Raw genomic sequence first — 16,371 nt, forward strand, 5'->3', positions numbered from 1 at the left:
CCGTACCAGCCTCCCCGGACAGGCGCCGGAATGTGGCGACTAGGGGCTTTTCACAGTAACTTCATTGAAGCCTACTCGTGACAATAAGTGATTTTCATTTCATTTTTTCAACAGCCTTTTTAATGTCCAGTTTTAAAAGAAGAGGCAGTTCTGGAAAATTCTACACTGAATGCAGTCCATGTTTAAAGCTATGAATATGACATGCGTTTACTGGGCATGACAACGGAGTCGATATGATTTCTCCAGTTCTCCTGAGAACTCAAAAATTGTAAATATAAACCTTAGCGAGAAACTTTGTAAAAGGACTTCAGTTGATCTTGTAGAACAATCCTTCATTTATTTTTTGAACAACAGTGACAAAAGTAAGCTAATTGCTGAAATACTAAAAATTATTTCAAGAAGGTTCAGATGCTAAGGACATGAGTTATCAGGATTTCGATTCACAATGTCTGTTTGATGGAGGAGCCCATACAGAATTGCAGGGCCTGAACCTCCTCAAAGTGGCAATCGGATTGCCACTCCGTGCCCAATTACATATGGGATTTGTTTTCTCCAGCCTGTCTTGCCCAATCTTCCGATTCAGAACAGGCGAGATCCAGGCAGCGCGAGGCACAGGATCAAAGTGCAAGAGAGTTGGAATGAATAGCTTCTGCTGAGAATCAGGTGACTTCTGCAATTTCTGCACAAACTACCTGAAGTCTCTGGAGAGGTTTCGAGTTGATTGACCATGAGATGCCCCCTTGAATCGACATAATAAGATGAAAAATATTTGTGGATTTCGCACATTCTATTGTGTGTGAGATTATACAAAAGTCAAAATCTATTGACACTATAGATGTTCAGGAGACCTGAGAAGGTGAATTAAAATGTTTATCTTCAGCCTAAAGAAAAAGGACGCAATGTGGCATACAGTACAAAGCTCCCAACCGGGACAACCAATCATGCCGGTCCCAAACCAGGCTGGCTTTTAAGAGGTGATTCTATAAGCCCCAGCTGATGGGCTTCCGCCTATTAGCAGGGGAGCTTTAGTCCATGAGCCCCACTGGGAGATCAATCAGGTTGTCCCTGTAGGTCTCGTGAGGGTTATTACATCCCTGCCCCATGAGGTCCGAAGGTCCCTCTGTCGCTGGATGCAGAGGAGGTCTTTGCCACTTTGCCTGTGGCTGTGCTTCCAACATCTGTGGGACTGGGTCAGGAACCTAGTTTTCATGCCAAACATCGGAGGAGTCCCATCAGAGATCCGTCTCTGACCATACTGTCCTCCAAAAATATTGATTCCGTATCCCTGTGTGATGCCAAGTCTTTGATCTCTTGCTGACCTGGGCCCAGGTCCTTGGAGAGTTGAGCTCCTTGGCTAATAGATGGTGGGCAGGGGGAATGAGGGACTGATTCATCTGGAGAGGTTACCTCTGGTGCGGGCTCCCTCCCTTTGAGGCGGTCCACTTGCTTGGGTACAGTCCATTCTCTGCTACGACCGTATAAGAGATTGGTCCTGTTTTCTCCTCTATGGCCCCGGTATTCACTGGGTGCCATCCACAGAATTCCAGACATATACTGTACACCCTGGTTTGAATCTCTCTCCTGCTTCTGGTGGCCGTGATACTTCTTCTGGAGATCTTGTTTCTTTTCCACCTTCCAAGTTTGGGAAATGCTAAGCTTAGACAGGTCCGGAGCCGCGACCCCACCAGTAGCTAATCCAGCGCTACGCCAGTCACAGCATGCAGTGTGGTTAGATAATTAGATTAAAAACCTGCCAGTTTTGTTTTAACTGACCCTCGTGGTTTGTTTCTTCTCTTCTTAAAGGTTTGCACTGCCCATTCAGTCAGACCGTTCGAAGAAGGGTGAAATGGGGCAGTATTTGAGTGTGTTTGACCACATTGTTTGCATAAACCCCTGATATTCTTCACTTATGAAAGGGGTACCGTTATCGGTGACAAGTGCCTCTGGAATACCATGGGTGCTGAATGATTGGTGTAGCTTCTCTATGGTGACTCTCAAAGAAGTGGTGAAAGGCATCCGGTGTATATCCAACCATCGATCAGTAGCAAAAACATTGACCCCAGGTAAAGTCGGCTTGCAAGCACACTCAAAGGCTGGTGCAAGGCTGATGGTGGGAGCCACTTATGCTCTTGGCAAGCCGCACACTCCTGCACCACCCTCCCAATATCACCATCGACTCACCACACGTAGCTCCTGGTTAGCATTTTCATGTTGGAAACCCCCGGATGTCCACTGTGAAAGTCCTGCAGAATGGTTTTCTGGCCTTGCCTCGGGGAGACTACATGGGCTCCCCACAGAAGGATGTCGTCCTCTAAAATGGGCTCCTGCTGCACTGTTACAAAAGCTCGCAACTCTTCCAGAAGTTTCTCTTATAGCCCCCCATGTAGGACAAGATGCCGCAGTTTTTTCAATGTGGGATCCTTTAGGGTCCATATATAAATTTATGAGGGTATGACTGGTAACATGTCTATTAAATTTAGGGCCAACTCTGTTGGACAGGTATCTCTGCACAATCACTGACGGTAATGATTCATGACAAGCTCCACGAGTTCACTTAAAGTCTTTGAATCTGGAGCTGCTGGGTATCAATTATCACATTGAAAGTTGGGGCTCCACAGGCAGTCAGGACTATTACCTTTTGCCGGACGTCTCCTATCACACTATTCTCTTGGAAGAAATATGCATCCGTTCGGTAAACTGGGTTCAATCTTCCACACCTGAGTGAAAGGCCTCTAGCCTGCCAAAAAGCGGCATTTTTAAAATCTCGCCGACCTTGTTCTCGTGCTGAGGAATTCAAGTGCGGTACGGACGTGTAGAATTATTGCCAGCTTAAACACTCAGGAGACCCGAGAAGGTGAATCAAAATGGCAGTTTATTTTCAGCTGAAAGATAAAAGGCTGCAACACGGCACACAGAAAATAGATCCCAATTGGGACTATGGATCATGCCAATCCGTACCCTGGCTGGCTTTTAAGAAATGATTTATGAGCCCCAGTTGATGGTTTCCACCCATTAGCAGGGGAGCACGTATTCCATGAACCCCACTGGGAGATCAATTGTGCCATCCCCTCGGGTCTCGTGTGGGTTATTACAGGCTCCTCAACTTGCTTTCTCCGAGCTTGTAATTTTACAACCACAGTTGTTGAAAAACCAATCAAATCATAAGTAGGTGCGAATGGCCACTATGTATTCTCCTTTGTATAGCAATAACTTTTAACTTTAAATCATTCTGGGCAGACAGTAGAATTATTGATCATGTGACTAAAACTGACTAAAGATAACAATAAGAAGTCTTACAACACCAGGTTAAAGTCCAACATGTTTGTTTCAAACACTAGCTTTCGGAGCACTGCTCCTTCCTCAGGTGAATGAAGAGGTATATTACAGGAACATATATATGTAGACAAATTCAAAGATGCCAGACAATGCTTAGAATGCGAGCATTTGCAGGTAATTGAGTTTTTACAGATCCAGAGATAGGGGTAACCCGAGGTTAAAGAGATGTGAATTGTCTCAAGCCAGGAGAGTGGTAGGATTTTGGAAGCCCAGGCCAGATGGTGGGGGATTACAAGTCTAATGATGACCATGAACCCATTGTCGATTGTTGTAAAAACCCATCTGGTTCACTAATGTCCTTTAGGGAAGGAAATCTGCCGTCCTTACCTGGTTTGGCCTAAATGTGACTCCATACCCAAAGCAATGTGGTTGACTCTTAACTACCCCTCAAGGGCAATTAAGGATGGGCAATAAATGCTGGCAAGGCCTGCGACGCCCACATCGCATGCAAAAAAACACTCTGCGGGTCTCGGTGTTTCCACCCTGGGTGGTCAGGGACAGGGCAACCTAGCAATGTCAGGGTCCCAGGGGCAGTGCCCGGATGCCAGGTTGGACATGTCAAGGGGTGGGGCATAAGGGAGCCATGCCATTGAAAGGGAGAGTGAAGAGGTATGAAGGTTGGGGGGGTGATGAAGGGAGGATCCTGAATGGGGGTCCCTAAAAGCGGAGGGCACTCAGCAACCCCATAGCGTGGTGTTCTCACTTGGTGGGAGGGGGGGGGGAGTGGCAATGCCCCGATGGCCACAAGGATGGATGGGTGTGGGGCAGGGTCACCTACTTGCCTGGGTGGGGGCACATGTTCACATTTATTGTTTGGGGGGGCGGAGGTCGCCCTCGAGGGTCGGGGGTTGGGAGGGTTGCCCATATCTGCAGGGGGGTGGGGGTCACATTGTCCATGGGTGAGAGGGTGTGGGGGACCCTCAAACTCACTTTGCAATCTGGGCATGCTTTTGAAATGGCGCCCCGATCTCTGAGGAGCAGGTCTGGCCTGTAAGTTTAGTTCCTCACCACAGAAAAAAATTCCATGTGTGGGATTGAACAATGAGAAACTCTCCTCGTCCCAAAAGATGAAGTGAGGTTGGGAGGGTAAGAGAGATGTGACTGAGGAGGGATATAACAAACAGATCAGAGATAGCCTTATCCCTGATCGGCTCAATAGAAGTAGAGGGGCAACAAGATGACACGGTTGAGCGAAAGGCAGTGAATAGGGTAAAAGTGTTTGTATGGAGGAAGAGATTAAGAAAGGTTAGGAAGGCTGGGGTAAATTGAGATGGAGGTTGAATTATGGTGCAGAGGCTGAAGGAAGTAAGCTGTAAAGGTATCTTGGGCTGGATTCTCCCCTACCGGGTGGGGCGGGGGCTCCCGGCGGGATGGAGTGGCGTGAACCACTCCGGCGTCGGGCCGCCGCAAAGGTGCGGATCCGCACCTTTAGGGGCCAAGCCCTCACCTTGAGGGGCTAGGCCCGCGCCGGAGTAGTTCCTGTCCCGCCGACTGACGTGGAAGGCCTTTGGCGCCACGCTAGCCGGGGCCAAAGGGACTTCGCCGGCCGGCAGACGTCCGCACATGGCCAACGCAGAAGGAAAAGAGTGCCCCCCACAGCACAGGGGCCGATGGGCCCCGATCGCGGGCCAAGCCACCGTGGGGCACCCCCGGGGCCAGATCGTCCCGCGCCCCCCCCTCCCCCCCAGGACCCCAGAGCCCGCCCGTGCCGCCAGTCCCACAGGTAAGGGAGGTGGTTTGATTTACGCCGGCGGGAGGCATTACAGCAGCGGGACTTCGGCCGGAGGATCGCCGGGGGGGGGGGGGGGGGGGGGGAGACACACACCGACCGGCGCAGCGCGATTCCCGTCCCCGCCGAATATCTGGAGCCGGAGAATTCGGCGGTCGGTGGGGGCGGGATTCACGCCGCCCCCCCGGCGATTCTCCGACCCGGTGGAGGGTCGGAGAATCCAGCCCCTTGTTTTTTTTATAGTTACTTCATTTGAGCCTTTGGAATGGTGGCTACAATTTTCTGGGCCACCATGCATCCATTTGCCTTCAAGCAGCTCTTTAAGAACTGTTAGTACAGCAGATATTCAATTTCCTCTCTTTGTCAAGCTCCTATTGGAAGTTTCTCATATACATGAAATGAGAGCTCAACTCTAAGATCTGGTAGGGTGTCTCGTTCCTAAATTGAGGGAACACAAACTTACTCGCATATTAGCATCACAACCCAAATACCAAGACTGGAAGATCTGATCCAATTTTTTAAAAAGTCAAACAGCAAGTATTTTAAAGATGAAAGCTTACTTCACATTTCCTTTTTTCAGGTCCTTTCATATCAGAAAAATGTCTCTCTGTCAAAGGTTTAAGATTCAGAAATTGAGTAGACATTTGTTTTTCTTGCTGATGTTCCTTTACATCAAACACATGTAGTACCTGGAAGACAAAATACAAATAAATAATGATATATTAGACAACCATACTTTTTAGTTCTCAAACTTACATGAATTAGCGGAGTTTGTGAAATTTCTCAGTCAATCTCCAACAAATCAAACGCAAATGAGGAACCTCAGGATTACATTTCAGATGAAAACCTCTTTGCGGAAATGTTTTTTAAGGGACTTATTCACTGCAGACAATTCTACGAGTGTGTGACAATATGTGTATTGTAAGAATAATGAAGGGTTAACAATTTACAGTAACTACATCCAACCACTAGGTGGCGATCAAGCGTGTACACGTGGATCGGGACTGGAATGATTGCCAAAGGACACAGACATTTTAACCTGTGGGAGCAGGGAAAAGTGACCTCTGCTGGAGAGCCAGGAGTTACTTTGAGGCGGATACTTTAATGCTAGATATCTGCCAAAGGTGTGGCATTGAGTAAAGTGTTGCATAAGATATATTTAGCTTATGTTAGTCAGTGAATGCAAAATTTACCTTTATCTTTAGTTCAATGTTATTAGTTGCCTGTTTATTACTGTGTGATTTGTTTATTTTAGTTTGCTTATTACAGGAAAAGTATTAAAAAGTGAAATCTTGTCCTTCAGCTCTCTCCGTTGGTTGTTTAAGAAATTCATTTCTTTTCAAAAATCGTTGGTCCCTACAAGGACTCTCACTTCAAATTAGTTCAGAGTTTTGAAAATGGGGATGGAGTTAATTGATTCTGTACCACAAATTCCTACAATCAGATGCCTAATGTTCGACACAGAAAGTGAGATGACAGACAGGGAATATATGCTCTCAGTTTGTGATTTATAGGTTATTACTGAATGCCCTAAGTTGTTCTTCACAGTAAATTATTCATTTTTTAATATCAGCAGTATTATTATACAAAGCAATGCCCGACGTAGTACTCTGCTGCAAAGAGAAAGTTGTGATCCTGTGGCCTGTCATGAAGGATAGAAAATCTAACTGCTGCAGGTAAACATAGCCCAAAGTGAAAGAATCCTCCTGTTTAAACCCTGGATGTTCCCCTTTCCTCCTTTTAATATTCATTAACCTGTTCTCTATTGTTTCAAACACTAGCTTTCGGAGCACTGCTCCTTCCTCAGGTGAATGAGGATTCACCTGAGGAAGGAGTAGTGCTCCAAAAGCTACTGTTTGAAACAAACATGTTGGACTTTAACCTGGACTTCTTACTGTGTTCACCTGCTCACCCCAGTCCAACGCCGGCACCTCCACATCCTGTTCTCTATTACCATTTTTGTCCGTGGATGGTTAATGCTTTTAAGACCAAGCAGCTTACCTTTAATTTAAAACAGGAAACTCTAACAGGATGTGCTGTTTAGTTTTACATCAGTGGTGATGACATCTCTTGATGGACTTGGCTGGCGGCCAAGTACCGTTTTAAATTGCCGGGCCCTTTGCTGATACTGCCCATTCTGGAATATTCTGCAGAGCTATGATAATTTGACCTTGGTTCTCAGTTTTAAAAATCCAGCAGAAGAGCAACACCTGGGCTCGAGCTCACTCCAGGTAAATGGATCCAGTCAGCGTTTCCTCTGTATCCAGACTGTGAGTGTTTAAGTCCTGAAGACAAAGCTGGAGGGAACTCTTTGGATTTCTTTCCCTGAAAGGTTATCAGACCTCTTTAAACACTCATGGAAGGTGCTTCACTGATATTCTCTTTCTTCCTCAGTAAAGCTAGGGGACATTCAGGTGAGTCTGGAAACCAGTTACATTTAAACCACAGGCTGAAGCTGGGGAGGTGAGACTGGGAGTCTTATGATTCGAACTGGCCCGAGGCTGTTTTTTGAGTGAAGGCCCAGGGTAATAAAACCTAAAATTACTCCGCCAGAGAAAAACCATACAGCCTGAGAGTTCTGACTGAATGCTACTGCCAGAAGATCTTCATTAGCAATCCAACCGGTGGTTTCAATCACCCAACTTCTTGGGAGGACAGCCTGCTGCAGCGACTTCCACACCAGAAGCAAGGACACTCATCTCTCTCTTTTCATCTTAATCCCCATTATTTTACACAATTGCTTCCCTCTGTGTGTGTCTGCCTTGTGTGTGTTTGGATAGAGGGTGGGACGTTAAAAGGGGGAGTAGTAGCTTAGCTGGCCGTTATTGTGCTATAGCTATTGCATGTTTCAACTCTATTTCTGTTATGAATAAACAGTTGTGTGTAATTTACAAATCTGGTGCCTGTAAGTTTTTGGAGCAATCGAGGGCCAAAAGTCTTTGAAACATCATACAAAGTATTGGTTAATTCACTTGTGTTGGGTCTCTGGAGCCTGTGGGTTTGGAATTGCTTTGCAGATTCAAGTATGCCTATCCATTTTCGGTAGCTGCAATTTAGAATTAGCAATACTTTGAAATTGTTTTATCAATGTCATGTACTTTTTTCATATATTAAGGTAAATTCAAATATAAAGGTGGACTCTGCATATGAAAATAAGCTATTTTAAATATCAGCTTCTCTGTATGCAAGGTCTCGAAAAAAAATATTAACAAGTGCAATTTTATGTTTACTACACCGGTATCCTGTTAGCAAGTGACAGACCAAATGAGCAAACCATTTGTTTCAAATACATGCTTCTAAAAGAAGTACTGATTTCAGCAGTCATTGTTTGTGAGAAATGAATTGTTGAATAAATAACTTCTGCCTCTACTTTTATATAAAAAAGCAGGAAAAATAATGCAGGTTACAATATAAAAAACAAAAGATTACTTGAAATCCAAGATTATCTCACTTGTTTACGTTGATGATTTCCTGCCAGGTTGTCATTCCATTTTGTGCGTGGTCCATCAGAAATTGCAACACCAGTTGTAGTTTTGCCTCCCATCTGGATATTTGTGGTGCTCAGATCTTGATTTTTTCCAAATGTCTGAAGTGGTCTAGCTCCAGCTTTCACAATATCTGTACTTGTTTTTGACTTATGAAGTAGAATATTACTTATGCTGACTTCAGAATTGGAATTGACATTTTGGATAAGTTTGGCACATGGATTTTCCACCCTTATATTTGTAATTGACTTTTGTTTTTGTGTAATCTCTAGCAGAATTGTTTCCTTTTCACTCCTGGATTCTTTTTCCTGCATATTGTTTGTTCTTTTTGTTTCTGTGTTTGCAGTTGATGACTTTAAAGTTAAAGGTTTCTTTGAGTTAAGTTCGACGTACTGCTTAGTTTTACTTGCGTTTACCTTTGCACTTATGAACTGCTTATCTTGTTGCAGCAATTTGCTTTTAAATATAGGTATAATCTTGTAAGCTTTGGAACTATGGCTATATGAAGTAGAATGTACTTCCATCTGATGGGATGCAGCTAATGGAGTAACTTGTGATTTTTCACTTTGTGAAAAACTGTGGAAAACCACACCTGTCTTATCTGTTGATCTGAATGTGTTTCTGCATTGCATAGCAGTATTTGCTGAACCGGGCTCCAACCTTGATCTTAAGTCGATTTTCTGCTCATTGTCTAAGACTCTGGTGTTTTGACTTCCACCAGTTGGACAAGTTGAAGAACTTTTGTTGACATGCGTGGCTGTGGGAACCTGTGTCAGAGCAGTCTTGAAGGCAGGTTTGGTAGTAAGGTTTGGTGGTCTTGTCTGAACTGTCTAATTTATAAACACATAAGAACAATATTATCACCAGAGCTCAGAGATGCACGACATAAAATACCTTTCTGCACTACAGTGATTCTGCAATCTTTTCCATTTAGTAGAAGGAGAAACCACTCAGAGGGAGGGAAGTTTGGAAGGGCCAGGCTACACTGTTCTTGCCTCATGTTCAATTGGCACTCCTGCTAAGTGTTGCATCAGCCCTATAATCTGGAATCAAACTTCTCTTTATTTTCCCTAAATGAAAGCAGAAAAGCCGGAAATACTCAGGTCTGGCAACATCTGTGGAGGGAGAAAGAGAGAAACATTTCAGGTAGTAAGTGACCTTAAGGGCAGAATTTTGTCAACGGCATATCATTCCTTATGGTCTAACCGGAAACATGTGCTACTTCCACTCTTTCACCCTTTAACGTTTTGAACATAATAACAATAAAAATTTAAAGGGCCTCTGCCGCTCTCAAGAAAGCTGTGCAATTCAGTGGCAGGGAAAGTTTCTCGTTGGTGAAACCCTGTCAGCTGGCAATGTTGCAGCTACAAGTGGCCTAATAAAAAGGCCTTCTGTTCAACATGAAGCTGTGCTTCGCTGCCTGAATACTGCAGTTTTCTCAATAAATTCCTCAAGGAAAAGCATCAGCCGAGAGCTGCCCAGCACTTCAACAATGCCTTCTGCAGGGTGTCCTCCAGGTCATTAGGGAAAGGCGCTAGGCGCTCCTTCCCACTTCTGGCATCAAAACACCCTGGCCAAGGCGACCTTTGGGAAAGTTGCAAAGTAGGTGAGCAACCATGGAATCCAGAATGGAATCTGGGCCCTTTATAGGAAATAGGTCAATGAACTGCTCCAATCCGCCAGGGTAAGTGCCAGTCTTGCATCTTCAACAGGAGTTTCCCAAGAGGTTATCAATAATTATGTTCAAGCTATGCGAGAAGAATGAATGGGCTGATCAAGCCTTAGCATCATGTGGCATTGAGACCAAAACGTATGTAGTCTGGCTTTTGTGCGCGTTTGGATGCGTGAGATGGAGATGCATGCAGATAAATGGGTTAAGTCTCACTTGCTAACTCACTTGCCATGCAGAACAGACTGACAATGCACGTGCAATGGACAGGAGGATGAGTTCCTGACTTCAAGCTCCTGACAGCCACTGAGGAACAGGCAGTGGAGATCACTGGTGGTGGTGGTATGATCCACCTGCCAGGCAAAAGGAAGAAAATACAACCATGCTGGGTGGTGGCATATGGGCTCACAGGAGACATGTGATGAAATGTGACTTGTTCAAACTGTGATAGATCACCTCCATCCAAGTTTGGAGATGAGGTTCTAATGCCCTGGAGGATGTAACATCACCTGTCTCATAAGCAACCTTTGCTACTGTTACACCCACACGGCCCAAACAGGATGTGTGTTTGGATTCAGAAAGGCAATCTGCTGAGCACAACAAAAATACATCTCAGCATCTGAGGGAGACTCGAACAGCCAGGTCCCCAGATAATTGGGGTGCTGCTGAAGCCTAGGCCCATGCTGAGCCTCATACTGATAATGGGCTCTGGTTGCAAACATAAGGATATGCAGTAAAGGATAGGGTAAAGTATAGCTAAGATGCGAGGGATTTTATGCAGCTTTGCAGGAGGTTATGGAAAAGTCCATGCCAGCCATGCGTTCTGCCATGTCTCAGGCATTCAAGCACATGCCTTCATCCATGGAGAGAACGGCAACCATTATGGAGAGCCAGGTCATGCATTCGATACATATGCGCTCAGACCTGTATTCCAATGCATTAGTCTTTGGCTCAGTGCAGCAGTAGCTGGGCGAGGGGGGGGGGGGGGGGGGGGGGGGGGGGGGCAAGGCACATTTCTTCCAGGAACCCAATTCCTTCATGTAAACAGGGAGGTGACTTTATGTACCAGATGGAGTAGGCATGTGTCATCTGCCTTGGGACCTTCCTCTCAGAGTTTTCATCTCTCACCTTTTCCTCTGCCATTGCTCCAATAGCACCAGCAAGCAATGCTGTGTGGGGCACCACTGTATCAGTGCAGGAGACCCTCAGTAGGCTGGAACCTTCAATGCCCCATACCTCCAGATGATAACCCCCAGTGCCATCCAAGGAAAGAGGCAATCACACTGAGCAGGCTGCCTCCTTCTCCCATGCTGATGTTGGGGTTATATAATTGTATATACTTAGTGAGAAGTGTTGGGGCATGTCACAGTATCAGATCTAATGGTCATAGCATGCATCATGTTTGTCACTATTTGATGGTTACAGAGGTAGAAACGTGGACATTAGTCCTGAATGAGACATGTTGTGTTTTTGCGCCTTCTTTACTGAATGCTCATGTGAATTATTACATCTGTGATGATCATTCTAAGGAGAATGGCTTAAAATGCAGGCACAACTGCTCCCCATTCTTTGCGCTCTAGAGGATATTGGCCCAGATTACTCTCAATTAATATAACTGAAACAGGTCCAGTTGCTCCAATGTACTTTAAAAATGGCGTTGGATCAGAAACATTGGTTGACAGGTTGTTATATGTTTTCACTTCATTTCATATGTATGTCCACTTTCCCCAGAGATATCCTTGGTACTGTCACTCACTAGTGAGTGTGTGTGATAAAGCTCTGCTGGTAGGACATTCAGACATATAGTTCACTCAGCAAGGGAGGATGGCAGGGCAAGATCTTCACTCTAGGAAGGCAATGGAGGTCTGACTATAGAGCGAAGTCATGCCTTATTGTTGTGCAAACCTTTTCCGATCAGGTTGTCCTTGGCATGCCTTGCACGTCTCTCCATGGCTGGCACCTGTAAAAGGCTCATTTGCATTTATGGCCTCCTCGTGCTCCGACAAATCTTCATCATTTGAGGAGGACTGATATTCCTTGTGTTCTTCCCAATGCAACATATGCCCACATTGTAAAGACAGGTTGTGCAGTGCACAGCAGAACACTACTTTTCATGACACCCTCGGGGATGTGTATCGCAGAACCCCGCCAGACCAGTCAAGACAACCAAACACAGAGACACAACTACACAAAGCTGACTGATGGACACCACCTCCTGAACCAGGTATCATGAGAATCTCAAGTGCCATTAACTTTATGCTGAGGGTAGGAGCTTTATTAAAAACAATTCCAGGTGAATGAGTGTCCATAGCATGCAAATATATTGTAAGTATGAGCCGCCATCGGCTAGTGAGGACTTGCATGCAGCAAACATGCTGTTGACTTGGTGTCTGCATCTCAACCCGTCGCCAAGAAGTCGGATTCAGTCACCTGCACGCCATGTTTTCTGCCAGCACACCACCCCCAACTTTCCCTCTCCACAATTGCTTCCAGACCTGCTAAATATTTTCAGCATTTCTTTTTATTTCAGATTTCTAGCATCTGCAGTATTTTGCTTTCTTTTTTTCTCCTATTTTTATCAGCAGAAAAAAATTCAGTGAGGGAAAAAATTAACGTGCTGGCAAACTGTTTAAAAAATGTTGCGCACGATCAGAATGCAAGAACAACTCCAAATGGCAGGCCTATATCTTTGGAACGTCTCAATTAAATCATAGGTTAGGGGTGAAAACAAAAATTATTACATTTCTTTGGCGGGGACTTTCTGGCCCTTCTCAACGCCGGGACCACAAGGCGACCCCGGGTGACGGGTTTCCCGGCGCTATGGACAATGAGCAACGCAAATGGCCATTGAATTTGGCAGGACCAGGAGATCTATCAGTACCCAATGGCACGCCAGCTCTGTTGTTGGGGAGGGGGTGGGGGGCAGAAAATCCCAGCCTTTGTCTTCTACTGTCACTTCTAATCAGCATCACAGCATAAAACAGTGAAGTTCTTTCAGTTGTCACTTACCTAAGAATTAATTCAATACGCACTTTAAATGTCTTTGGACCTAGTTTTAATTATTATCCCAATGCTACCATGTGTAGCTTTGTCTCGTCGTTCTATGTTGTGTCAAATGTATTTTTCCTATTTTTACCTGAGAAATGTTGAGTTCATTGGTAGCATAGTAAGGCTTGTTGGTCATTTTTATTGGCAGTCCACAGAGATTAGGCAGGTTTACTTTTAGGTCAGAGAAGAACGACGTCAGTACTGCCTCCAAATCCACTCTTGGGAAAAACTGAACAGGTTCACTTCTGATGCAACAAAAAGGGTAACTGAATTGCTACATTAAGGATCTGACAGCTCTTTGTGACAATAATGTTTAGGAGGTGTTTATAAATCAGGTCTAGAATGCCATAAAGTTTCTTAACCCCTACCTTAAAAGTTGACCACCAATCCATTGGTCTTTCAATTCGCACATCACCATCCAACAGTCTCGGTAAGCAAAACTGCTTACCTCTGCTTAACTGCTTAAGTTCATAACTTTATACTGAATAAAGAAAGAGACTTTCATTGCAAATGAAACGTTGAAGCTCTGTGCAAGGCAGCAGCTTCAGTCTCAGAAAAATATTGGTCAACAAACCAAAGTTGCGGCAATCAGACAATTCACCTTGACTGTCTAAATTACCTGATCACATTTAATAGAAACAATGCCAGAATATGCAAGGCTCCCACCCATAATGTGCCATGATCCTTGGCAGTGCCACCCTGGCAGTGCTCCTGCTGACTTTGCAGTGTTAGCCGGGCACCTTGGCAATGCCAGGCTGCCAGTCTGGAAGTGCCAAGATTCTTCTATTCCATAGGGAGGGCCAGGGGATATCCTGCACTGTCTCTGGCCACCCAGGGGCCACCGATGGCATAGCAGACCCTCCAGGAGCCATTCTGCGTTGTCCACATGTGTGTGGACCAGTACTGAACAGCACCCGGCCGGGGTCTCCCTGGGGATACCGGTAAATCCCGGGAGGCCAGTAGATCCCGGGTGAGCTAGCTGAAGTTGGTTGAAAACCGATTTAAGCGAGCGTGGTTTGGTCACGCACATTATGGGTGGGATCCTGGTCCCTGCGCCTCGCAAAATCTGGATGGATCTCTCGAGGTATACTGGCTTCCAGGAAGCCAGTGGGAGGCTTCACTCGGCATCTACCAGCCGCGCGAGGCTCCCATGCTGCGACATGGCGGGTAGATCGTACCCTCTGTCTTTCTATTTCTAGTTAACCTTCTCTCGTAGTCTAATATTTCCATCCTTATGAATAGTCATTCTTTACTATTATTTTTAATATTCTGTCCAATCTTCTCACCTGCAACCCATCTTTTTGAAGTTATATGCATTTTGATACTATCTTTGACTTTTTTGTTAACCACTAGTGGTGAATCCTCCCCTTGGAATTTTTCTTTCTCATCGGAATGCATCTATTCTGCGTATTCTGAAATATCCCCTTAAATGTCTGCCACTGTATCTGTTGACCTATCCCGTAATCTGATTTGCCAGTTTACTTTAGCGAGCTCTGCTTTCATGCCCGCACAACTGCACGTAAAATACTAATCGTGGACTTACTCTTCTCTCCCTCAAACTGAAAGTAAAATTCAGTCAAATTATGATTGTTGCAATTTAGGGCCTTCAGTATGCGGTCATTAATTAATCCTATCTCATTACACAATACCAGGTCTAAACCTGAACTCTGGTTGGTGCCAGAACAGCTGTTCTAAGAAACTATCCTGAAAATATTCTATAATCTCCTCATCTAAGCTACCTTTACCTATCTGATTTTTCCAGTCTATACGTAGATTAAAATCTCCCATGATTATCGTTGTGCCTCTATGACACCTCCAATTGTTTCATCCTTTTTACCCCGTCCTACCATGTGGTTACTGTTCGGGGGCCTGTACACCACTCCTATAAATGACTTCTTGCCTTTATTTTTTTCTAATTTCTACCAAACCGTTTCTTCATCCTTGTTTTTAGAACTTGGGTCACCCCTCTCTATTCTGCTAATAACATCATTAATTAACAGAGCCACACCTACATCTTTTCCTAGCTTTCTGTCCTTCCTAACTACCATGTACTCTTCAATATTCAAGTCGAAATCTATGTCATCCTGCAACCATGACTCCCTAATGGCTACCAGATTGTACTTATTTCTATGTGCGCTATCGGTTCATCTGTTCCATTTTGAATGCTACCTGCATTCAGATGCAGAGCCTTCAGTTTTGTCCTTTTATTATTTTTATAACCTCTAGCCTTATCCACTGATTTACTCTTATATTTGTAGTCCCTGTCACAGTCTGTTTATCATTAATACCTTTCTCTCTTGCCTTTTCTTAACTATTTTGTTTCCTACATCTTTGCAAATTTGATCCCTTGCCCCCACTATATTGTTTAAAACCCTCTCTACTTCCCTACGTCCACCGCTTGTTCCAACACAGTTCAGGTGTACACCGTCCCAACAGTACAGCCCCCATTTTCCCCAGCACTCTTGCGCCATGAACTGGAACCCACTTCTCTACACCAGTCTTTGAGCCACGTATTCATCTCTCTAACTTTTTTTACCCTATGCCTACAATTTGTACATGCTTCAAATAATAATCCACCATTGAGCTTCTGCTTTTTAATTTATTGCCAAGTTCCTCATACTCTTTATGCAGAATCTCTTCCCTAGTTCTACCCATGTCATTGGTACCTATGTAGACCATAACGGCAGGATCCTCCCCTCCCACATCGAATTCCTCTCCAGTCACGAGCAGATGTCCCAAGCCCTGGCAAAGGGCAGGCAACACAGCCTTATGAATTCTCCCTCTTGGCTACAGAGTTATTCTCGCGACTATATTGCCCCGTTCGCTGGTGGTGGGATTCTCTGCTTTTGCCGCTTGTCAATGGGATTTCCCATTGAAGCCACCCTGCTGCCGGGAAATCTCTCAGCGGGAACAGAGAATTCCAATGGCGGGAGAATTTAGCCGATGATGTTTAATCCTATGAAACAGAAGGATTCTATGACAACCCGAACAAAGATGAAGGGACTCTGACACCAGCCAGTGGGAGTACCCCATGTATCACAACACAAAATTAAACGCTGGAGTTACGGTCTCCACTCGCTGGGCCTATCTATGGTGGATCTTTA

The 16,371-nt window shown here is 45.0% G+C and overlaps 1 protein-coding gene across 1 annotated transcript in view; it reads right to left on the reverse strand.

Annotated features, from left to right (window-relative positions):
• LOC119972744 (uncharacterized protein C18orf63-like) overlaps positions 1-16,371 on the reverse strand; it is a 128,019-nt gene that overhangs the window by 10,487 nt on the left and 101,161 nt on the right. Inside the window, exons 11-13 of the mRNA XM_038810055.1 lie at positions 13,356-13,533; positions 8,517-9,380; positions 5,626-5,754 (exon numbers count right to left, since the gene is read on the reverse strand). Of these exons, the coding sequence (XP_038665983.1) occupies positions 5,626-5,754; positions 8,517-9,380; positions 13,356-13,533 (1,171 nt within the window). The remainder of the gene's footprint in view (positions 1-5,625; positions 5,755-8,516; positions 9,381-13,355; positions 13,534-16,371) is intronic.

The sequence above is a fragment of the Scyliorhinus canicula genome, chromosome 10 (assembly GCF_902713615.1).
Source record: "Scyliorhinus canicula chromosome 10, sScyCan1.1, whole genome shotgun sequence".
Classification (NCBI taxonomy): Eukaryota; Metazoa; Chordata; class Chondrichthyes; order Carcharhiniformes; family Scyliorhinidae; genus Scyliorhinus; species Scyliorhinus canicula.